Source organism: Cydia fagiglandana, chromosome 1 (assembly GCF_963556715.1).
Source record: "Cydia fagiglandana chromosome 1, ilCydFagi1.1, whole genome shotgun sequence".
Taxonomy (NCBI): domain Eukaryota; kingdom Metazoa; phylum Arthropoda; class Insecta; order Lepidoptera; family Tortricidae; genus Cydia; species Cydia fagiglandana.
In genome coordinates this window covers 4323210-4347737 of record NC_085932.1, presented here as the reverse complement: position 1 = coordinate 4347737, position 24528 = coordinate 4323210, and the positions used below count along the sequence as shown (strand labels likewise).

The 24528-nt window shown below is 38.7% G+C and overlaps 2 protein-coding genes across 2 annotated transcripts in view; both read left to right on the top strand.

Moving 5' to 3' along the window:
• Positions 1-6583, top strand: LOC134671191 (uncharacterized). The gene is made up of 3 exons (XM_063528980.1): positions 1-139; positions 3773-4098; positions 6488-6583. Exons 1-3 carry the CDS (start codon positions 97-99, stop codon positions 6581-6583), a joined length of 465 nt encoding a protein of 154 aa, XP_063385050.1. The 5' UTR covers positions 1-96.
• Positions 6584-7146: 563 nt separating this feature from the next.
• The window catches only part of LOC134679689 (uncharacterized), a 28428-nt gene continuing 11046 nt past the window's right edge, over positions 7147-24528 (top strand). The window contains exon 1 of the mRNA XM_063538640.1: positions 7147-7420. Within this exon, the coding sequence (XP_063394710.1) occupies positions 7388-7420 (33 nt within the window). The 5' untranslated portion in view covers positions 7147-7387. The remainder of the gene's footprint in view (positions 7421-24528) is intronic.

Below are 24528 nucleotides of genomic sequence, written 5' to 3'. Positions count from 1 at the left end.
CAAACGCTGGCGCCATTGCCGTCGCGAACGTCCATTGCAATTCGTTCTCATTCCGCCTAGTGTGGTCGGTGACGTGGTGCTTTCTACATCTTGAAAATGTTGCGATACACTATTTGTCTGGTGTTGGTGCTCAGTCCAGGTAAATACCATTTATTTATGTTTACATAACGATACAAGAATCTATTTACTACATAAGTAAAATAATTTGGCCAAGTCCGAGATAGCTCGAGGCATTTAGTGTTCCGTACGGCTACCATCAGATTGGCATTGACATAAACGATATCGTGAACGTAATTTACTTCCTATAGGTATATCTCTTTCGCACTAATATGTCAGTACGAGCGAGATGCATAGAAAGTAAATTACGTTCACGCCCACGGTAGCGTTTATGTCAATGCCAAACTGATGGTAGCCGTACCGCTCGCATCGTTACATTTTACAGGGGTTGTTTTGTTTGCCTGTTTTTAGGATACCGTATTCAACTACACACACAGAACAATAGTACAAAGTGTCTAAGTGCGAAGGCCGAAGGCCGAGCTTTAGCAAAATGTCATCGCTTTAGCACAGAGCAATAGTACAAGTGTCTAAATATGAAGGCCAAAGGCCGACCTCCGCGTAGCCCGAAGGCCCGAAGCGTCCAGGATGTCAGTGCTTTAACACAGAACAATAGTACAAGTGTCTAAATGCGAAAGCCGAAGGCCGAGCTCCGCGTAGGGCCGAAGGCCCGAAGCGTCCAGGATGTTAGTACTTAAACACAGAACAATAGTAAAAGTATCTAAATGCGAAGGCCGAAGGCCGAGCTCCGCGTAGGGCCGAAGGCCCGAAGCGTCCAGGCTGTCAGTTCTGTGTTTAACCACTGACATCTTGCAGGCTTCGGGCCTTCGGCCCTACGCGGAGCTCGGCCTCCGGCCTTCGCATTTAGACACTTGTATTAATTACCTGTGTTTAGAACTGACCTCCTGGATGCTTCGGGCTTTCGGCCCAATGCGACTTCAGCCTTTGGATCTTGCGACTTAGACATTTGTACTTAAAAATACTTGGAAAAGTTACGGGAGGCGCGCGTCTGTCGGACGCTTCGGATCTTCGAATCGCTCCTTCGGCCTTTGCATTTAGTTAGATTCTTGTACTATTGCTTTGTGTTTGAATACCGAAGTCGAGCATCTCGTGAATGCTTGATGTATTACAATAATTTAGAGTAAGGCCAAGCGCGCACCACGATTTTTTGTCCTGCGATAATTTTGTCGCAGAAATGCAACGTATGTGTTTATATGTTAGTGCGCGCATATGCGACAAAAAAATCGCAGCGATTTTAAAATTGTGATTTGTCACATTTTTCCGCGATTGTTCGCGACGCGATTGTCGCAAAGTGATTGCAGCATGCGGAGTTGTATGGCCCCGCGCGCACTATGATAATAAAATCGCACCCCGGCCGGACCTCAGTCGGCATTTCGCTCTCCAAACCCCAACATCTCGGCACCTGCATCTCCAATGGAGTCTCAAAATGAGACGCTAGATGTTGACTATTTAATTATGGAAATAGATCAAATAGACGGAGATCACCTTTGTGTTATAAATGCTCAAAGTCATACAGCAATCGCATATTAAAGACACTTTTCATGACAAGCACTGGTACGAAATCCATGTTGAGAATGAACAAATCGTCGACTTTTTGATCGCAGTGCGCGCAGTGAATTTTCTGCGATATATTACAGCGCGATTCTAAAATCGTGTCGCAAAAATTAATATCGTGGTGCGCGCTTGGCCTATAATACCTTAAATGTATACTCCTTCAATTAGAATTAAGAACTCATTATTATTTTTTATTTGATTTTGTTTCTAGTTCTATGCCATATATATAGACTTTAATATTATTTAGAACTGCTAAAAAACAAGATCGGCTTACTTTAAATATTTCGTCAATTTTACCTTTGTTTCTAAAAACTGTGATATTTAACTGTCCTATTATATACTATTAATGTCTTCCAAAATTATTTTCTCGTAACAGGACTGAGGGGCTACCGCGAAAACCGAAATTCGCAATTTGCGGGGATCTTTCTCTTTTACTCCAATGAAGGCGTAATTAGAGTGACAGAGAAAAATGCTCGCAATTTGCGAACTTCTAGTTTCGCGGTTATAGCCCTGAATCTTGTTGCTCACCGATCCGTTCAAAAATATACATAAGTACTGAACATAATTAATAGATATTATAATTATACAATTAATACAGAAATGTAATGGTACTTAATGAAAAGGAATATTGTGTATATTGTTTCGACGAATCAGATACTCTCAATAAAATCTATACATGAGGCCAAAGCTGTTCATAAATATTAAATGACTTTATTATCTCTATACGCCTTACTAACTCTATGTGTCCTATTGTGGAAAAAAAAACACAACGACAGTCAAGAACGGAATTCTTAATTTGAATTTTTTAGATTTTTGATATGCCTAGTCCATTGATTGGAAAGCCCGTTCGAAATTGAAACTTATTTGCAATATAATAAGGTCGTATTTTGTAGATCTCTCTCATACTTATAGTAGGCAATTGAGATAAAATTAAATATCCCACAAAAATAAGCAAGCAGAATTAAACTTTGTGTCAAAGACATAAGTCATAAATTTCAATGCCAAAGTTTTAACTAAGGATGTTTCTCGCCTAATATGAATTGACCAGTGTAAGCATCAGTTAGCTAGCCCTAAGCATCCAAAGGTCAAGCTGCAGTTGAAAAACTAATAAAGATAAAGTTAAGCTGATAATTTTCCCGCCGTCTCCATGCTTCTTTAAGTTGGGTATTGACTGGTCAGCTGCCTGTTAGCTATAGTTTTCGCGAAAATCGCCAGGACAGAGGTGAAAATTTTTGTATGAAAACTTGCAACTTTAAATGCATTTTTTGACGAAACTATTGCAGTCTAAAATGAAGTCAAAATCAGTCCATCGACTCAATTTTTTGCAAGCTTTCTAATGGTACCCCACACGATTCTTACAAATGAAAAAAGTTTCAGCCTACCCCTCTCAACCCCCTAAATTTCCCCCTTTAATAAGAAATAAACAGTTTTGACTTATTTACAATATGAGTGGTGGTAATTGCTATAACTGTTCCAAATTTTAGGTATCTATGTCAAACGGTCTCTGAGAAAAACGTATTTAACTGATTTGCAAGACCGAAGTGATCCCATAAGTGTTCCGTAAACAAAGTTTTGTACGGAACACTAAAAAGAAAGTTATATGCTTTCCTACAGTTCTTCTTTGTAACTTTTACATGGGCAGTTTTTTTTGTATTTTATTTTACGCATATACCTACTCACGTTATGTAATGAGTGCTTACCTACAATGGGAAAAGAAAATATAATAAAAATGTTGAAATCATAATGATATGAAATCCATCTAATGACTACCCATTTAATATAGGTACCTTCTGACTCAGACTAATATGGTTTTTATATTTTGATACCTCAGATACTGTTTCTAGAGTATTTCGTCATAAGATAGTTGTGTGACGTATTTTCGTATAAAAAGGACATAACGATCCGATTAACGACTAGCATAGCAGTCGACCGCTGAAATGTGTATTACAATTTACACTCCATTTCAAAATATTAATTAGAACCTTTTCATAAACCAAATAAAGTAGGTTTTCTTATGTCTCATTGTTTAAAGTTCAAGCGAAATTGATCCCAATTTACCATGCAACAAGTTTCAAATTGATAATAGGAAAATTTTGTATAGTGGTTTTTACATGGACGGAATCATTTAACCCCTACATTCCAGTGCTAACCCGGCACGTGCCCCGCTTCGCGGAGCTCGACGCCGAGGAGCAACAACTGTACCGCGCCGCCTACGACACGCCCTCCTACGACCACGACGAGTACCAGGAAGAAGACCTGGAGCCAGGCAAGCTGGACCTCCTCAAGGACGGCCTCTGGGCCATCAAGGCCAAGATAAAAGAACTCAAGGCCTTCGATAAAGCCCTGGCGGCGAACGTGCTCACCACCAAGCTGAAGCTGAAGGAGCTCTTGGAGTACCATTTGAAGAAGAAGCCGATAGAACTGGTGGTGGAGAAGAAGAAGCCTGTCAGTTATCAAAGCTATCCTCAGGTGCGTGACTACTTGTATGTTTGTATTTTATTTAACAGATTGTGACTGAAATGCCTAATAACAACTTACTTAAATAAATATGTAGGTAGGTAGGTACGTGTCATAAAAAATAAATTCCTTTTGTTTAAACTTCCTAATTGAAACAACTAATGACCTTAATAAGTACTTATTGTTCTGTGCATTCTGTGCCTACATGTTAACTTTATTATGAGACTATAATTGTAATACGTAGATGGCTTATATATATATACAGCCAAACAGGCCGTAGGTACTTATGTGGAAACACCTAAGGCTACGTTCACACGGCGTCATTTTTCCCGTATACCGTATACGAGATTTTATCGAATATCGTAGTGACAGCAAAATTGGTATGGCAACTCTGAAAATCGTTCACACGGCATCTATACGAGAAAATCTCGTATTCGAGACATATTTTTTACCGTATACCGTAGGGTCTTGCCACCGGGAATGCGAGATTCTCGGAACGATTTTATCGAATGCGATACTCAGTGGCGCTTACGTTTACGTTGAGTCGTTCACACGGACAAACTAGTTTCTCGTATACGAGACGCGCGCGGGGTAGGCAGCCGGCAGTTGTGTTCGAAACGTTGATCAAAGCTGGCTATTGACATATGAAAATAATTAAAGAACACACGTTCATCATTTCTGATGTCTTGAAAACACGCTTCGAATCTTCTTTGTCGGTGCCAACCTGTTTTTAATAAAGGATCATTAAAGGATGGACCCAATATCTTCTCGGGCGCCGATGCCTCCTCCTTAAATATCAATATAAAAGGATTGGAATACGGGGATCCATGTCGGCGTGCACTCAACGACTGGTGGTGTGGCGGCAGGTAATTGCATCGAATATTTAGACGCCGTGTGAGCGGCTGTCACGTATACGGCAATATCGTATACGAGAAAAACCGAATGGATCTTGTGCCGTGTGAACAGACGTCCCGTATACGATAAAACCGTATGCGAGAAAATATCGAATCGAATAGTCGCCATGTGAACGTAGCCTAACGGTCCTAACGTAGTTTACTGGACCTCATTTTCGGTCTGAAAATCACGTTTCGCATGCAACTACCGAAACTCTGGTTGTCAACAACATAATAGGCATGTTGACAATTTTTTAGAACTGTATTCATTTTATAGATAGACACGTAATTATTACAAAAAAAAATATTTAAAATTTTTATTCATTAATTTTAAACACTAAATAGAGCTTAATTCGTTTAGTGTTTAAAGTTTGAGCCTAAACGCTCCAAGCTGTCACGTGACGTCACAAACAGATAAATAAACAAACTGCTGCCAAAATGTCAGTCCTAGCGTAGATCAAAAGCTGTAGTATTTAATTTATCTCTCTTTCTAAAAGATAAGTATTACGTAAGCTAAAATAATGAATAACAAGTTTTACATGTCTTATGCAGTGCCTATGTGTAAAAGAACAACAATCAATAGCCTAGAGTATAAACAAATATTTGTTACATGATACTTACGTTGCAGTTACGAATTTTGACTTGAATGATATTGTTAATTGCGCACTATATGTATACATATTACGTTCAGCGATGATAAAAACATTTCAAAAATGAATCACAATAACTGCTTTCACATAAAAACACTTACAGTTACAATTTAAGATAAATTATTATGATACAACTAAAATTTTGAATGTAAATATAGCGGGCGCAGATATAACTTTTTATTTTTTATTTTTTTGTTTCCGACAGCCAACGTGGCAATGATAGTTCCATTCAGCCAAATTATTGAAAATATTTTGGTGAAATATCGTATTATATAACATTTTATTTATTAAATAACAAATAAATATATACTTCATGTCTTGTAATAATATTTTTTGTACGTAATAAATGTCTATTGTAGAAATAAAAAATACAGTATACAGTTTTTGAACATCCTAACTCTTTGGTGGTATCGTATGGATTACGGTCATGTTTGACGACTTGCCTGTGGTGTTTCTCATGTCATGACGTCACGCGCTCCGATTGGCGTTTACAGTCACGTGATACTGGGCATTATTTTAAATACTTTTGATTATTTTTAATTAATTTATTACGCATATTTACACTTGCAAAATATGATTTTCAGCATTCTAATATTCCCTGCTATGGTAAAAACATAACATGTTCTATATTCGCGATTCATGTCAACATGCCTATTACTAATAACGAGCAACCTGGGTGCCTAGCCAAGATGACGTTGATAGAATCGTTGATAGAAAACGCCAGTCCAAACCTCACATCACGTAACTTTTCGTAGCATGATCGATTGTCATCTTGGCTGGGTGTGTTTAGGTTTTGAGCTCAGTAGATTCAAAATTAATTAATTTTATAAAATACTAAACTAGATTAAATTGTTTCAGGCCCCTGCGTACCCCCCGCAGCCGCAGTACGAACCGCAGTACGCGGCGCCGCCGCCCGCCTACCACCACGACCACGACCCTTACTACGGACACTGACTCGATAGAAGCCGCATTAGATTAGCCTCCAATATTTTCCGGATGAGTGTACGTATGAGACCGGAGACCAAAGCCTGAATAGGTGGCGTAAAGCGCTGGCGCAGCGTCACCTAAGGAAGGCGTCATTTTAGACCTGAGGGCCTACCGCCAACCTCGAAAAGTAGAAAAACGTTATCTTCCTCTCCGTGCAAGACCGATAGAAGGGCAGATAACGATTTTCTATTTTTCGAATTTGACGATTTGATTTGATGTTGATCGAATAATGTAAATTGTAAATAGCAGTCGTAATTATTCCTCATCTTCTTTACTATAAGAAGACAGAGTAGACATACTAACTATCATAATTCAACATTACATTACACTTTTAATTTGTTGTAATTTACTAGTAGTGTATATATTTTGGCTATCAACAATTTTAACATAAAAAATGTAAAGAATGTAAAAAAAGAGTTATTAATAAACTTTATTGTATTATAATGTTTTTCTCTCGTGGCTATAGCCGTGTCATAAGAAAGTGCAGTAATGAATTAATTCTTAATTGGGAAGGTCACCACGGATTGTCGAGCGGCGTAGTTGGCCGCAGCGCGCGCGCGAAGCACTCGCGTACTAGAAGCGAAACGCTTCCTCTAGTTCGAAAACCGAATATAGGGCTTGAAGATTACGCTTAGTTGTACCAAGTGCGGGAGCCGCGGACTTTAGGACTGACTGTAGGATAGTTTTGCGAGATGCCTTTGTTATATTTGCCTGAGAGAGTGGACATGGCGCTGTCGATCCAGTAGTTTCCAGGTGTTTGTGCTGCCGAAGATGAGGGACGAAGTCACGTGGATGTTGTTTCTGGTACGGATTCAAAGTTAATCTTTATTATTTTATAGGTACACAGATCAGGAAATTGTAATGTTCTCAGAATTATTCGCTGTTGTAAAGTGCCGGAAATAACAAACCTTTTAAAACTTGGCAAAACTAAAATTCATTCTTTATACTGCTAATGCTGCTTTGCTGGCAGTACTGGAAAATCTTGAGTATTTCTGTTTTGTAAGTTCATCTGATTTCATATGTTGAGATGTTATGTGGATTTGAAAATTTGTCAATTTCAAGTACTAGGTATCGTATAATGTTTAAATTATGTATTTAAAAACTGAGTACCTACCTACCGACCTATGTACATCAGACATAGGTATCTTAACATAGGTATAATTTTAGGTATCCTGTAGGTATAAGACCAGTTGCCAACTTATTATTTTAGACGCCCCTATTTTTTTGGGTGCCTTGATTTTGCTGCGTTTTTTAATAATATTATACTCGTATTTGAGGCAAACATAAAGTAATATTATTTTTTCCTGAAATGTAGTTGATTGGTTTTATACCTTTTTTACGCACCTACCCTAGTAGCATTTTCGTTGGGGCCCACGGTGCCAACGGTAGGGAAAACGTTGGGATGAGGTTCGTTCCGTAGCCAACGTTAATTTTGTATTGGCCCACCATCGCATTTACCAACATTCGCTGTAGCACAGATGCCCAACAATGGGCCTTTGTGTATTTTGGTAACGTTGGCTAGTCAACGATTTCATCCGATGGCCCAATGATGACAAATATCGCATTTACCAACATTGGCTGTGGCACTGATGCCCAACAATGGGCCTTTGTTTATTTTGGTAACGTTGGCTAATCGACGATATCATCCGATGGCCCAATGACGACAAATATCGCATTTACCAACATTGGCTGTAGCATTGATGCCCAACAATGGGCCTTTGTGTATTTTGGTAACGTTGGCTAATAAACGATATCATCCGATGGCCCAATGATGACAAAAATCGCATTTACCAACATTGGCTGTGGTACTGATGCCCAACAATGGGCCTTTGTTTATTTTGGTAACGTTGGCTAATTAACGATATCATCCGATGGCCCAATGACGACAAATATCGCATTTACCAACATTGGCTGTAGCATTGATGCCCAACAACTGGCCTTTGTTTATTTTGGTAACGTTGGCTAATCAACGATATCATCCGATGGCCCAATGACGACATATATCGCATTTACCAACATTGGCTGTAGCATTGATGCCCAACAACGGGCCTTTGTTTATTTGGTAACGTTGGCTAATCAACGAGATCATCCGATGGCCCAATGACGACAAATATCGCACTAACCAACATTGATTGTAGCACTGATGCCCAACAATGGGCCTTTGTGTATTTTGGTAACGTTGGCTAATCAACGATATCATCCGATGGCCCAATGATGACAATTATCGCATTTACCAACATTGGCTGTGGCACTGATGCCCAACAATGGGCCTTTGTTTATTTTGGTAACGTTGGCTAATCAACGATATCATCCGATGGCCCAATGACGACAAAGATAAAGATAAAAGATAAAAAATAGTTTATTCAAGTAGGCATATTACAATGCGCTTATGAGCGTCAAATAAACCTTTACCGGCTCCAACCGTACACCTCTGCCCCGAGAAGATTTAAATCCCCCCTCAATTGGAGGAGGGTATCCCAATATGGGACCGGCAACAAACTCGGCGGGACACATCTTTTCAAAACATTATTACATCTTATAATTAACATGCATTACGAGTAATTAAGAAAAATACAATTTAAATTACTATAGAATTCATGCAATTATACTCAGTGAGTACATACCTAACTTTATATAATTTGATATAAAAAATAAACATATATGTACATGAAATCACAAATACGTAGCTCTTTCAGAAAACATATCAAATCTTACAAAAGGAAAAGAAATTAAAATCAATAAAAGAAATGAATATCGCATTTACCAACATTGGCTGTAGCATTGAGGCCCAAAAATGGGCCTTTGTGTATTTTGCTACCGTTCGCTAAACAACGATAACATTTGTTGGCCCAATGGTGACGAATACCGCATTTACCAACATGGGCTGTGGCACGGATGCCCAACAATGGGCCTTTGTGTATTTTGGTAACGTTGGCTAGTCAAAGATGTCATCCGATGGCCCAATGATGACAAATATCGTATTTACCAACATTGGCTGTGGCACTGACGCCTAACAATGGGCCTTTGTGTATTTTGGTACCGGTGGCTAAACAACGATAACATTCGTTGGCCCAGTGAGTACAAATATCGCATTTAACAACATTGGCTGTGGTACTGATGCCCAACAATACCAGTTGAGTTTGCTTGTGGCGTCACTACATGGCGTTACTGTCTCCAAACATCGAAGTTATAGTTATTTTCTCGATTATTCCGGATATAATCATAATATTTTTTTAAAGTAACTTATAAATCTAATAGCTATAACTATAAAATTTATACGTAAATTTAAAAAATTGTATTTTACCAACATTTTCTCAATTTAAATCTCAAAAAACATAAATCTCGCTTACGAAGTTACGAAGTGCGGTTAGTATATATACAAATTAGAGTGTATAGTAAGTATACTTGCTTCGGCAGTACATATACTAAAATTGGAACGATACAGAGAAGATCAACAACAACTGCTGCCTAGGGCTTTCATGTGGATACAACCAATGCCTACCGTAGTGTAATTGTAATACATATTTATCAGCAAACGCCCAACGTCGTATTACACAACCACTTACTTAACGTAGGGTAACTGTAGGACTCGTAAACAAAAGCCCATTACATAATTAGACTGTAGGCACACTATAAATTACACAACTATTTACCTACGGTAGTATTGTAAGAATCCTACACAAGGCCCAACGTTAAAGTTACAATGTTGGCCCTTTGTGGGACAAGCTGTGTTGGGCCTTCAATCTGATGCACGACTACCTACCGACCTACCTGACTTGCCGTTGGGTAATTGTTGAATTTGCAAACAGAAGCACAACGAAAAACACTTGCCCTTTTATATTTTTTTGCAGTTGGCCCTACAGCAAGCCATACGGCCAAATGTAACAATTAACCTACCATCAAACAAATGAGTATAGGCCCAACCACGGCCCAACCAAAACCACCACCTTTGAATAATTGGACGTAGTTTAGGGTAAAAGATCCAATCCACAAAAATCTGTTAATAAAATTTGAACTTTATGTCAAACGGAAAAGTCATTCATTTAAATCACAAATTTTAGAGGATGGATCTTTTACGCTAAACTACGTCCAATTGTATGATTTATTTAAATAGGCCCAACGAAAAAATTACTCTAATGGCCCTCTGTTGGGAATCTTCGGGAGGGCCTTTGTCGAGGGCCCTCCAGCAAATCGTACGGCCAAATGTAACAATTAACCAACCATCAAACAAATATGTATAGGCCCAACCACGGCCCAACCAAAACCACCACCGTTGAATAATTGTATGATTTATTTAAATAGGCCCAACGAAAAAAATACTCTAATGGCCCTCTGTTGGGAATCTTCGGGAGGGCCTTTGTCGAGGGCCCTCCAGCAAATCGTACGGCCAAATATAACGGTTGCCCAACTAATACGTAAACAAAGGCCCAACAAAATCCCTACAAGAAAATGCTATTAGGGTACCAACATATATATGTCTGCGGCCGATCGTAAGATCAGAGCGGCTACCGCGAAAACCGTAATTCGCAAATTGCGGGGATCTTTCTCTTTTACTCCAACGAAGGCGTAATTAGAGTGACAGAGAAAAATCCCCGCAATTTGCGAACTTCGATTTTCGCGGTTATAGCCCAGGCAGATCGTAATATTCCTGTGTAATGTTTTGACGATAGTCACATTAAACCAATATATAGGCAGGATATGTTCGTTAGGTTGCTTCAGATGCCCGAAGGGCAAACTGGCCAGAAATAGGAGCCCCGGGGCTTCGTCGACTCAGGGAACGAGTCAAAGATTTTCACGTTTCACGATATGCCTAGGAATTTCACGATATGCCTGATCTTACGATCGGCCGCCGACATATAAATACTTACTCGTCAAGCATTTAATTTCGTTCTGTAAGGCTAGAACAACCGCCTACTTTATCTGCACAAGGTTCCGTAATTATAGTTACAATTACAAGTTTAAAAATGGTTTATTCAGCTGCGTCCAGCCGATTATTGCCTACTCTGTTACAATTAGAGTCTGGCTAGCCAAAAATTGTTGACAGATATTTCGTTGTTGTATCACCAATTGTCTATGATTTAAAAAAAAAGCTAAAAGTCAGTTGTCAACTTATGTCATTCATTCAAATTATTTGCGGTTTATAACGGATTTATTTTAAATAATATTAATAATTTCTATACTGAGTGAGGTTTGCAAACTATTATTTAAGCTCATAAATAATTACGACAATGTGCGATGTCGACGTGTAGCTTTGTATAACGAAAAACTGCAATGTTTACAAGTCCTAACCAAATGTAAACAAATTAGAAGGTTGGTGCTCTATAAATGTTTTGATACTGTAAGTACTAGTTCTAACATTTGCCTATTACTTTGATTAAGTACGTGAATTTATTAATGCCTTAATCTCATAAACAGGATAAGTGTATAAAGAAACGGATAAACTAACATTTCTGAAAAGTATCCATAAAATCTAAATATTGCAACGTAAACATATGTATTTGTCGTTGACTGTACTTTAAATAGTGGTAGAAATTATGTGAGCTAACTTTGAGTGCACGTAAACGTTTATTGAACTTATTTCCTTAGGTACCTTACTTGTGCACAGAAAATCAAAAATATTGTCTAGTATCAAAACTATATCTCCTACTACACAAAGTGTGACCAGCCCAAGATTTTTTGAATTTCCCGCCAAACATTTGTGTAAAATTTCGGTAGCCAGACTCTAATTGCACATAGGTAAGTATTATGAGGAAAACTAGCTTGAATATGTTGCAGGCGCCGGTTTATAATAACTACAATATACATAGGTACTTAATTCAAAAGTAGGTCGTACGTATTTACTGTTATAAATATGTATGTATCTGTCTTTACCTACATTTGCAAGGTCTTTAAAATATCGGGCCATGAGCACCCAAGGAAATAAGACAAAGGACTTTTTTTTAAATAGAAATAGGCATTCTCACCGTACCTTGTCTACGTTATTAGGGAGAGTATACATGTGCGTTTCTACGCAACATATAGGTACAGTTAACTAAAAAAAAATTTATGCGGACGCAATTTTTAAAGTAGGGTAGCCTAGGTTAGTTATACAGGCTTACACTTTCCTTATCTCTCAACAACAAAATTAAACACATTTTCAACAGTTCGCATGTTTACTATTTCGTACTGCGGATTATGTTGCTAGAAAAGCTGCATTTCCAACTGAATAAATCTATATAATATATGTAGTGGTTAAAAGTCGTTAGTATTACGGAATACGGCAAAAACTCACGATTTCGAAAAAATTCAATATGACTAAAAATTCGGTCAGGATCCTTATCATACACACATAAGAGGTCAAATTTGTCTTGTTAATTTTATTTTCTACTCGAATCAAAGATAAGTGGGTATGGTCAAAGGAAGGCGCACCTTATCAGTAATCAGTGCGGTACATTATGAAACTACAGCCTTGGTCAGCGCTGCATGCTGTGATCTAACCGTCATTATGAGGTAACCGCCAAATGTAAGGGTAATTGCAAGGGTGACAGCATACAAATGCCTATTCACTGGATAATAGTGGTAGTAATTGCTAAATTCCGTATTGTTTTTTGAAAGCTCTTGACATGACAAACCTTGTTATAATAGCTCTCCTTTATTATACGATACTGATTGGTTTTATTGTTTCAAAAGGCTACATTTATGTTCCGGTTTTTTAAAGTTTACGATATACGATTTATTTCAGCGTACTATTATTGTATTTGTGTGTAGAACTAGATAACCTATATTAGATTGAAACTGAAAGCGCATAACTTCCTTATTTGACATAATTTTATTGTTCTCACCACCAATTATAATAGTGCGTATCCATGTGTGTAAAACTGCAATTATATCACAAGTTGGGTAAACTATACTAATAAGTAATATCGTTAGAATGAGAAGCCCCTTATCCATTATTAAAACGCAACAGTATTGAATTGATAATGGTACAAACGTTGTCGCTAATGACAGTAGGTACCTACGTTAAATAGCCAATTCTGGGCAGTTTACCCTTAATAATCTTTAAACCTTAAGTATAAAAACTCTTAAAGTCTCATAAATACCTACTGGCGATTCACTCTCCAGGCACAAGTATTAAGTACGTATGTATGATTGTTAATGCGCGGTAAGATACCTACCTACTTAAATGAAGATATTAATAATCAACATACCTTTATAGTCTTTAAACCCTTCGTTTAATATTTTATATCGGTATAGTACCTGGCTTACCCGGCTAATTACATATTACTGAGTCAGAACACCTACTTACGATCAGTTGATACGACCGACTGTACAATCAATATTTAAGTCCAATTATATATCCCTTTTCACGTCTAGCGGATCGAATAAATTGTTACAATGATAACGACAAATCCATAAGTGCGAAAGTGTATTTTCACCACACCAGCCCGGAAAGGCTTACTTTGCACTTCAAAAACTGATAGCAAAGTTGAATTTTATTCACATGTGAGGCAAAGTAATCAAATGCAAATTTTGAGTTGTTTTCATATGTTTGCTGGTAGAATTTACTTTTAAATGATGATTTTGGATGATAAATATTTAATAACATTCATTTGGATTTGATTTGGTTTGATTTTGTTTGATATTTTACATTTAATATTTGCTTCGGGTTGGTGTGGTGAAAAATTTTGTGTTTCACTCGGAGGCAAATTTTGTTTAACCCTCGTGCTTTGAAACCCTCGTAACGCTCAAGATTCCATTTTTCGAACCACTCGCTACGCTCGTGGTTCAATTTTGGAATCTTTCGCTTGCTCGGGTATCAATAGTAGCACGAGCGGTTAAATAACAACTTTGCCCCCTTGTAAAACAAATAACTATTGTACCATTCCATCGGAGAAGAGTCCTTATGGAGCAATAAGTACCCTACTCTGTTGGAAAGCCACATTTATATGCTATAGCCTACCGTTCAAATGAGGTGGTTGGTAAGAAGTTTATGATCAGCCACGGACTAGTTGAAGGCATGAAGCTAATTTGTGGTATTATAAAAATGTGACATAAAAACAATTTTAGTATCAAGAGTTATATTAGATACCTCATCATCATCATAGATCATTCTAGCCTTCAGTCGCCCACTGATGATCATAGGCCTCTCTTCGTGTAAGTACGCCACTTATCCCGGTCCTGGGCTAGTCTCATCCAAAAAAGCTCCGCAATTACCTATAGCTATAATTAACATATATTGATTGATTGACTGATTTTAGATACCTAAATATATAGGTAGCTGAGTTTTACTACAAGTTTACTACATTTCCATACATAGTGACCAATTATTATTAGGTATTCTGAATGTAGGTATATTTAGGCAGGGCCAGGACTTAATACAGGTGATTAAACCCTAAAATGTCACTGTGATCTTTATCAAACTGGATCGAGCGATGCGGCGCCGCGCGCGCGCAGGGCGAAACTGGTCTACTTACTTCCTGTTACACTTTACTCTGCACCCACACGCTCATGCGAGCCGCCGATGTATCGATTTATGTTTTATTGCATTTCAGATATTGTAATTTATCGATTATCTGGGCTCTGATATCTCAAACTCTATCTATATCAAGTTGCGTAATTTTTGACGAAATTCGCATATCGCCCAAATAGTTATTGTTAGAAATAAGGTCATACGTATAAGAATAAGATACCATTTATTGCCACACAAAAACTATTATGTGTTACAAAATATATAAAAATAACATTGCGTGATAAAAGGCACGGGCTCAGCACTCATATCTGATACTAGCTACCCACCCTGGCTTCGCACGGGATAGCAAGAGTTTTAAATATTTTAGGTAAATATACCCGTCTCGCTAACGGAAGCGGCACGTAAAAGTAGTGCGATAAGGACAAGGCGAAAAATCCTGCGTAAAAATCTCAAAAATCTAGGTTTCGTACTCCTCTGTTTCCTCCTCCAAAACTTAACCAATCGTAACCAAATTTGGAAATCTAAATGATTATGAAATTATCTGTGTCGGACCGTTTTGTTTTTTTAGCTAATTGATATCAGTTTTGAATGCCACGCCTCTCATGGCGGCATAGTCAATTAGGCCATTTTGGCCATTTTTGAAGGGCTCTAGTGCCTTAAAAAACAAAAAATATCAAAGAAAGCAAAACGGTCCGACACAGATATTGATAATATTAATCTGTGTTGAAAAAATCATTGCTCTAGCTTCAAAAACCACGGAGGAAAACGAGGAGTACGTTTGTATGAAGAAATGACCACTCCTGTTGGCTCTTAAACCCCCCTCAAGAATCACTCTATCGATAGGTGAAAACCGCATGAAAATCCGTTGTGATAGTGATCTACAGAAGTAAAGAACACAAGTTGCTCTCACAATGGTAAAATAAGTTATTGGTGATAGGTATCTGTCTATACTGTAGCCAAGTCCTGTTCTGTCAATTTCTTGAGTCAAATGGACCCCAAGTAAGCTACTGCAATGACCGCCCTGCATTTCTTTGTACGGCGATCAAGTTCGTTATCATCGGCCGATTTATTTGCATGCACTTTAAAATACCGCACGATCTGGTAAATCAGAACTGGTTTACCCACCGCACCCCTCCTGGCCCTGTCCCCTGTTTAATGCATTTAAATGCAGTAAAAACAGAGACAAAGAACTATATTCTTAATGATATGTTGGAATTGTAACATCAATTTTGCGTTTTAAATAAGTATATTTCAGATTTATATAAACCAGAGCGGGTGACCTACAAGTAATATTAAAAGTGAAATTGAATACCTTTTATTTCTTATGATAAAATAAAGTTTATAAATGTCAGCTTTAACATCCGATTATCTTAACTTTTAGTGTTGCATGTGTTATTTGACAGCATATTGTGTACACCGACGGGTACAAATATAGGTATTAAATTAATATATTTTACGCAAGTGTAGAAGTGAGTTACTGTCTACCCCGTAAATTACGCTCTAAATTTGCACGGTAGCGTAGCAGCAGTAGCACGCATAACGTATTTTCTAAAAACTACTAACTTTTACTACACTGCTATACTGAATATCCAGTAAAGACTAGCTGCATTTAGTAAATACTGCTCTTTCTAGTATTGGAGCATATGTAAATATGCCTATGCAGCTTCTGCCCACGGCTTCATCTACGTGATTCTTTATGGTAACAGACAGACAGACTTTAGCATTTATAGGGATAGCGACCCGATAAATTCGCGATAAACTTGAAATTACAAACAATGACATTCTCGATCTCGTTGTCGGCTGCACTTCGAACCTGTTACATTACATAACTGCACGAACCACGAAAGTCAATGTCACTGCCTCACTCCGATAACTCGAAAAGCTACAATAAAGTTCCAATTGTGAATAACTCACAATAATCTCCGCGTAGGTATGCAAGGGCCAGTACAGGGCGACCTTCGAAGCCTTTTATTTTATCGCAAGAAACACTCTTTATCGGAAATAATTATGTTTTTAGATACGTAGTGTAATGCGAACCGCATCCAATATGGCGAAGTAAAAGTAAATCGCAAGGTAATCCAGATACAGTGATGAGTGAGTGTACATCAAGAATCAAGATAGACTGGGTGCTTAAGTGCCCTCCCCTAGGAGCGAGACTATGTGCTATATGCTATGTGTATGTACTATGTGTATGTGAGACTCAGAGGCAGCACCCGCCAGGGTGTAAGGACTATTGAAATTTGATGGAATCTAAAATGAACTAGGCTGATGGGTAAAGCAATGGCCTAAATACTGGGCTATGAGATGTAAAACCTAATAAAATGGTATACAATTTTATTTCCGACAGACGGGGACTCGTTCCCACAAGATGGGTCCCCACAAAAAGCGACGTCTAGGATGGCTCAAGGGCAACACCAGTGGGAGGGCTGAGAGTAGAGAGGTGTCACTGGACTTTAAACATATTTTGCCAACTCCCCACTTACGTTTCCACATTTACTCTCGAGAACGCAGCTCTCACGACTCCACTCTGGACGGCCGGCTAAGGCGGTTCAAAGCCTCGGATACGTGGGGTCCCTACTCCCTAACAACTCGTCACAAGTTGCCCTGCACTGGGGAAACCAGCAGGCGATGGGGTCGTCACATCCAACGTCTAGGATTAACATTACTTACTTTTAAGGCGATTTGCCTCGTTCGTTGATGTCTTTTGTTTGGTATCATACATACTCGTGCCTATCGTACGGTGACACGTAGTGTCTGTAGGAATTCGGATCTTTTGAGTCTACATTTGAAGAACTCTACTCGTTTTTACACAACTCTGCACATAAAAAAATCATATTTGTTCACGAATATAAGTTGAGTCGGGGCGTCATAGAGAAAATTAAAGCATATGATGGATGTTTGGTGTACGTAGAACATTGGTTAAAAACTTAACCCCCTTATTCTTCGAGCAACGGAAGCCGGTGTTGCTCGATGCCCTTATTCATAAACGTTTACTAAAGTTGACAAGCCGATAATAATCGTTTATCCCTTTCCATCATACCAATACGTCGGAAAGGTAAACGTTTATGAATAAGGGGGTTAATCTTGCTCAGCTCCTTTATTATTTCCACAAACATATTACGCATTATGCATACACAAACAGTACCTAATCGTTAATACAGCGAAATAGGCATATTTTTAACTATTAATATGTTATCATTATTACCTGAGCCGGATCTAGGGATAATAGTTGATAACGGAATGCTTCCTACGCCGGCGCTATCAATCCGTGTCAAGGTCCAAAAGGTGTTATTAGTTATTAACTTATTACCCGTATTATACTTCTCTTTGGTTGTACCTTACATGTAATGACTCTCATTACTAACTATATATAGCTATAATTGCTATTTGGTAATTTGTGGATAGCAATACTTAACTCGTTAGATACATACTTATATATAAATCTTAATATAAATCGATTTCATTACCTACTAGTAAAGCAAAATATTGTTAGTTGTCTACTCCAGCGTTCAAGAAAATGAAATGTATGTCGTTGTAAACATTCTACGCCAGCCATTCTCAAAGTGTGTTCCGCGGAACCCAAAGCCTCTGTTGGGGTTCCGCGAAAATACTTCTAATAATAAGAAAAAAACAATAGGTATATCTGGTCGACAGTGACGAACGAAAATATTTAATTTGGGGTTCCGTCAAATATTTCGCTTTCCAAAAGGGTTCCGTCACTAAAAAAGTTTGAGAACCGCTGTTCTACGCAACGTCAATTACCTAACTACTGTCTTTAAATTTTCGGGTCCGTTATTTTAAAATTCCGCTACATACGCCTGGTTCTTACTTCTACCCTCGAATTTTAAGAATGTTATGCGATTGTAGCATAAAACGTAGGTAGGATGAATAGGGATTGTGATGATAAGACTAACGAACCAACAATATTTAATTACCGGCTTGCGCTCTATTAAACTTGTGGAACGAATCTGCGCCGCTCAAAGAAGCCGCTTTCCGCCGATTAATCGTTAATAAATTAATAAACTTAGTTCAGTACATCTTTAAAAGTTATCTAAAATATTGCCTTAAGTGGATTTATTGCTTTATTGTACAGACCAATTTAGATAGCTAATGACGTGTATTTACGTTATAAACATAATATTAATATTTCGGAAAATCCCTTTTCAGCATACATCTGCGATTATTATAATTATTTTAATATTTTTTACTTGCTTCCGGTGTCTGCAACCTATAAAAAATTCTAGTGAAAAATCAATTTGCGTAAAATGTAATATGCCTTATGAGGTTTGCCCACGTGACTAGGAGGTACATATAATGTGGCATACCTACCTACGTACCATACGTATGTGGCATAGAACGCGCGAAGTGATTAATGGTTGTATTACGGTTTTTACAGTTCATAATCGAGTTGTGGAGAGTTATGCGTTGCGTTGTGACCTTCTGGTTTTCACTGTCACGGCGTGCGCGCATGTTTGCTATTATAATCGCTTGCAGAGTGCAGGCCGCGTAGCCAACATGCAAATCGCTTACGCTCCGGAGCGAATGAAACGCAACTGCCACTGTTGCATATGCAATTATGCATATGGAAGAGTGATAGAGAGACACAAAGCGTTTCGTTGTCATAGTGCAAGCGATTGTCACCTTGGCTAGGCCGGCTGGCCAATCGAATGCTCTAACGAAATATAGTGTTACATCGAGTTCTACGATGTTACATTGATATGCCGACGGCTAACGCTCTTATACCTTGCGCTACTGGAGAGTTTCCAAAATTGTGAACATTTCGACATGGAAAATTTTGGATCCGAGAAATCAGGAAGGTATGCGCCGTGCCGTGCACCGCTGCGGGTCTGCAGTAAGTTCGGAGCTCATGTGAAGACTGTAGCATTTCTCAGAGATACGCGGCATTTTTCAGAAAGGTAGCTCGTTCCATGAGGACTTGCATACAGAAAGCATAGCCTCGAGTCAAAGCGAACAAGCGTGATTATTTTCGCCTTGCTTAGCAAAAGTTAGTTTAAGAAATTAAATATAATAGTCTAACAAAATTGTTGGCAGAGTTACAAGATGCTTGAGACTATTGCTTGCCTGGCGGTGGCGATAGCAGCTGTAAAGTCGCGGACAAGCGTTCCGAAGGCGAACTATCACTTCCTCACGAAGTGTGTTTTAGATTGCAGGTTACCGACTGGTGACAAACTAAATATTATACTTACATATATGTAGAGTTAGACCACGAAAAGTCTACAGCGATTTTGATAGCCCACGCAGTGCAAGTGTTATTTTAAACGTCAAACTTTATGAAATTATGACGTACGTAAGTGTTATTTACATTACACTTGCCCTAAACTTTTCTTGGTCTAACTCTACATATCATAAACATATGTCATATTATTAGCTGTCAGAGTATACAATTTTGTACCAGGATGCATGGGGCAATGTAGGAAAACCTTCGAGCAACACCGGCTTCCGACATGTCGGAGGAAAACCAAAAACCGTATGAACGGTCTGTTGTACGTCAGTCAGTCAACCAGTCAGTTACAGCCAGTCTGTGTCAGGGCTATAACCGCGAAAATCGAAGTTCGCAAATTGCGGCGATTTTTCTCTGTCACTCTAATTACGCCTTCATTGGAGTAAAAGACAAAGATCCCCGCAATTTGCGAATTTCGGTTTTCGCGGTAGCCGCTCAGGTCACCACGGAAGTTAGAAGCTATTTTTATTTCGTTTATATAAAAAAAAAAGATTTTGTCTGGTTTTCCGTCGTTGCGCCATTAACTTTAACTTATTTAACATATTGTATTTAGGCATATATACAGGATGTTTGGTACATCGTTTGCCAAATTAAAACGGCAGACGGTTGAGTCATTTGCTATCTTCTCAGGCTTAGAAACTTTAATTTGGCGCACATTTTTTTCACATCACTTCTATGCCAGTTTTTCGTAAATTTCAAATTTTTACTTGCGTAGTAGTAAATAAAACCATGGCCAATTTTGTTTTTCTAGGCATGAGAAGATAGCAAATGACTCAACCTATCTGCCGTTTTAATTTGGCAAACGATGTACCAAACACCCTGTATATACCAGTTAAATCTATTTCTTCTAGACACATCCTTACGTTACGTATTTGGTTTGATATGGTATGGCAATATGAAACGGCTGACACTACAATTAACATCATAAACACTAGGTTTTATTAACCATAATTCTAACACCTTTTATTAAATACCACCTTCTTTTATACACCTTGATTTGTAGACGTGCTAGTAAAAAATTTATTAGAAAAGGAATAAAATATACATACCTATTCGTGCATCAGCCGCATTGGCCGTGTTAAGGTATTATTCACACCACAAAACGACCAGCATAAGTCTGTTTCCGATATCTCACTCTTGTTACGAATGTCAGGGTCGAGATATACTAGTATTGCTCGTGGTCGAGATAAAGCTTAGTGAATAGACAGACTGACAGCCTTCTAAGGTCGAGTGACGTTAACTTCCGCTGTCGGTGGGTGAACTGGACTGGACCAAATATTAATGCGCTCTGTCAGTTGAAATGCTAGTTTTTGCTACACATTCCAATGAGACCAGAGTAAACAGTGTGTTCATAAAAAGGCAAATTGACGACGTTATCCTTGTTATGATCTAAGTAGGTTATTTTATCTCAATCTCGCAAAAAATTGGCTCCAAACAACATTTTTTGTAAGCCGGTATCCTTGCGTAGCGCCGGTAGCGGTTTATGATTTAATGATGTAAGGAAGGCCTTATCATTTTCTTCGTTGCAAGCGAGCGAAGAATTCAGAGATAAAAAGTGGAATATAAACTTTAAATTTTCTACCTTTCCTCTCCACCGCAAAGAAAAGGAACTAAAAATGTGTGTTACCTAATTGGCTTTTGACACTAAGTACGTAGTGGATAAAGTTGAGTTTAACGCCTATGTAGAATACCGAAGTTCAAAGTGCAATTAATGTCGGCCGTGTTAATGTTCCTAATGGTTATGCAAATAACTAGTACAACTACTACACTGCTGCTTACATATTACTGTAACATTTTCCACAGACGGCTAATGGCTTTAGACGGCTGGGACTGATCGTGATCACTGATTGCAAACGTGCGACAATGTGGTCATGGTTAGTACACTCATACATAAGGGATTTTCCACCTATAAAATGTCGATCACTAGGTAATTGTCAAGAAGTAGGAAACAGATGAAAAGAGAGCAAATAGGATCCGGCTTAGTTATCAGTGTATCATTAACCTAATATCCAACAAATAGCTCGACTTATCGTGATATGGTATATTGGTAAGATAACAAAACTGCATTTAATTTAAAGGACATCCTGTCTACCAAATCAAAAAATAATAGTGTATTCTCCATGCATTCAAGCAAAAAAAGGCTTCAAATAGGTATTATATAAGTACCACGGGCATATCCTTACCAGACACAACCTACATGATATATGCTAAGTAATAAGACAAGGCAATGGTAATGGCAGTACTAGTTTTAAAAACAGGTGCCCATTGCTATTCATTTTACTTAGAGGTGCGAAATAGACAGTATAGACACGGGTAGGCACGTAAATTACAATGTTAGTGCGTGATCTTGCTTCAGTTTCTGCGCGTGCGCCCCACTGATTGTCGCGGCAAGGCCGCGGCGGTCAGTGACGCCGGCGCAGGCGCTACCAGACTATAGGTATTACTTTAATGTTTACACTAATCAAAGTTATCACACCAAGGTTTAAGTATCCTAATAGGTATGTACAGCGCGCTGCAAAGGTTCTCGGCCACTTTGTGAATGAATACCATTTACAATGTAACCATGCAGTTTTGCAGCTTGCCGCAGCTCGCGCTTCATCCCAACCCATTACTGACTTGGCCGTGTGGAGTCCACGCAGTGCACAGTATCTGTTCATGATCGGCAAGGAATACGTGGAAGCAGGGTCCACCACGCATCCGCATCTAATGTAGCAATGATGCATCGATTATCTACTGACCGCCAAGTTAGAAGGGCCAAGCGCGTGAGTCTCGCTCGAAGTCTGCAACCCTGCATGGTGTGCATGCATATGACGCCACCAAAGCGTAGGTGCGCTACTCCCGACCAGCTAATCAAAGTTCACGTTCTGATTACCTAGGTCCTGTCCAGTATAAGCGATTTGGTACTGTAGAATCGGTGTAGACGGTTACTCATAGTACGCAGATTTCTTCCTGAGCGCCAATTCGACAGCAATAATGATGTCGCACCCATTTGTTACCGCCAGGTCTGTCGAAGCTCCCTGTCCCTTCCTTCGCCGGAGCTGTACTGCATATGCATGCGGTGTGGCCTGGCATTAAAGCGCGTGTTCTTGTCTGCACGGTGTTTGTGGCAAGGCCGCGCCGGTCAACGACGCCGCGCGAGCCGCGGGCGCTACTCCCGGACCAATAACTTGACAGTCTTGACACTAGACAACACCTACTTAATTGTGGTCTTAATAACCTAATAAGTGGGACAACACCCGGAAGTAACATATGCTTTTAACGCACGATATACAAAGATGCAAAAAACGCTTCAATGTAGGTATGTGTAGACATGTTAATGTTATGTACCAAGTCCTGATTTACATAAACTCCAAACTATACTAGTAGTTCGCCCCGAACTGTGAACTCGCGGTTCGCCAAAAAGATCAATTGAATGCAGTGCTACTTAGTCCGAGATGGGCATTTCGTAATTGATTCCTGATTCCACGATTACTGGAAATTACTTTGTAATCTGATTACCGATTCCCAGATTACTTTGTAATCTAACAATACCGAATTACTAAGTACAATTCCATTTGTGGAATCAGGAATCAATTTTCGAATACTACAATTACTAGTAATTGAAATCAATGTAGATTCCTCATTACAGGAATATATTACTTGACTCCTTTCAGATTACATTTCGTACTACTATGAAAAGTACAATTCGATAGTAGATATAGAAGTTGTTGACTTACTAGGATGCATCTACCTTATTTGAAACAGGTGTGTAGATTTCGAAAATGATGATCACGACCAATAAATCGACATCCATGACGACTTTTATGACATACTGCATGGCCGTCATGTTGGATTCCAAAATGATCATCATTTTCGAAATCAGGGCCCCCTAAAACCTACAAAGTGACATCCATGACGACTTTTATGACATAGTGCATGGCCGCCATCTTGGATTCCAAAATAGTCATCATTTTCGAAATCTGCGCCCCCTAAAACCTATAAAACGATATCCATGACGACTTTTATGACATAGCGCATGGCCGCCATCTTGGATTCCAAAATAATCATCATTTTCGAAATCTGCGCCCCGCAAAACCTATAAACCGACATCCTTATGACATAGTGCATGGCCACCATTTTGGAATCCAAAATAGTCATCATTTTGGAAATCTGTGCCCCCTAAAACCTATAAAACGACACCCATGACGACTTTTATGACATAGTGCATGGCCGCCATTTTGC

Excerpts from the sequence above, each read along its gene's own strand:
- LOC134671191 (XM_063528980.1), top strand. The coding sequence starts at position 97 with ATGTTGCGATACACTATTTGTCTGGTGTTGGTGCTCAGTCCAG. Across the intron at positions 140-3,772 it reads GGTGTTGGTGCTCAGTCCAG|TGCTAACCCGGCACGTGCCC; the intron begins GTAAATACCATT and ends CCTACATTCCAG. Across the intron at positions 4,099-6,487 it reads GTTATCAAAGCTATCCTCAG|GCCCCTGCGTACCCCCCGCA; the intron begins GTGCGTGACTAC and ends AAATTGTTTCAG.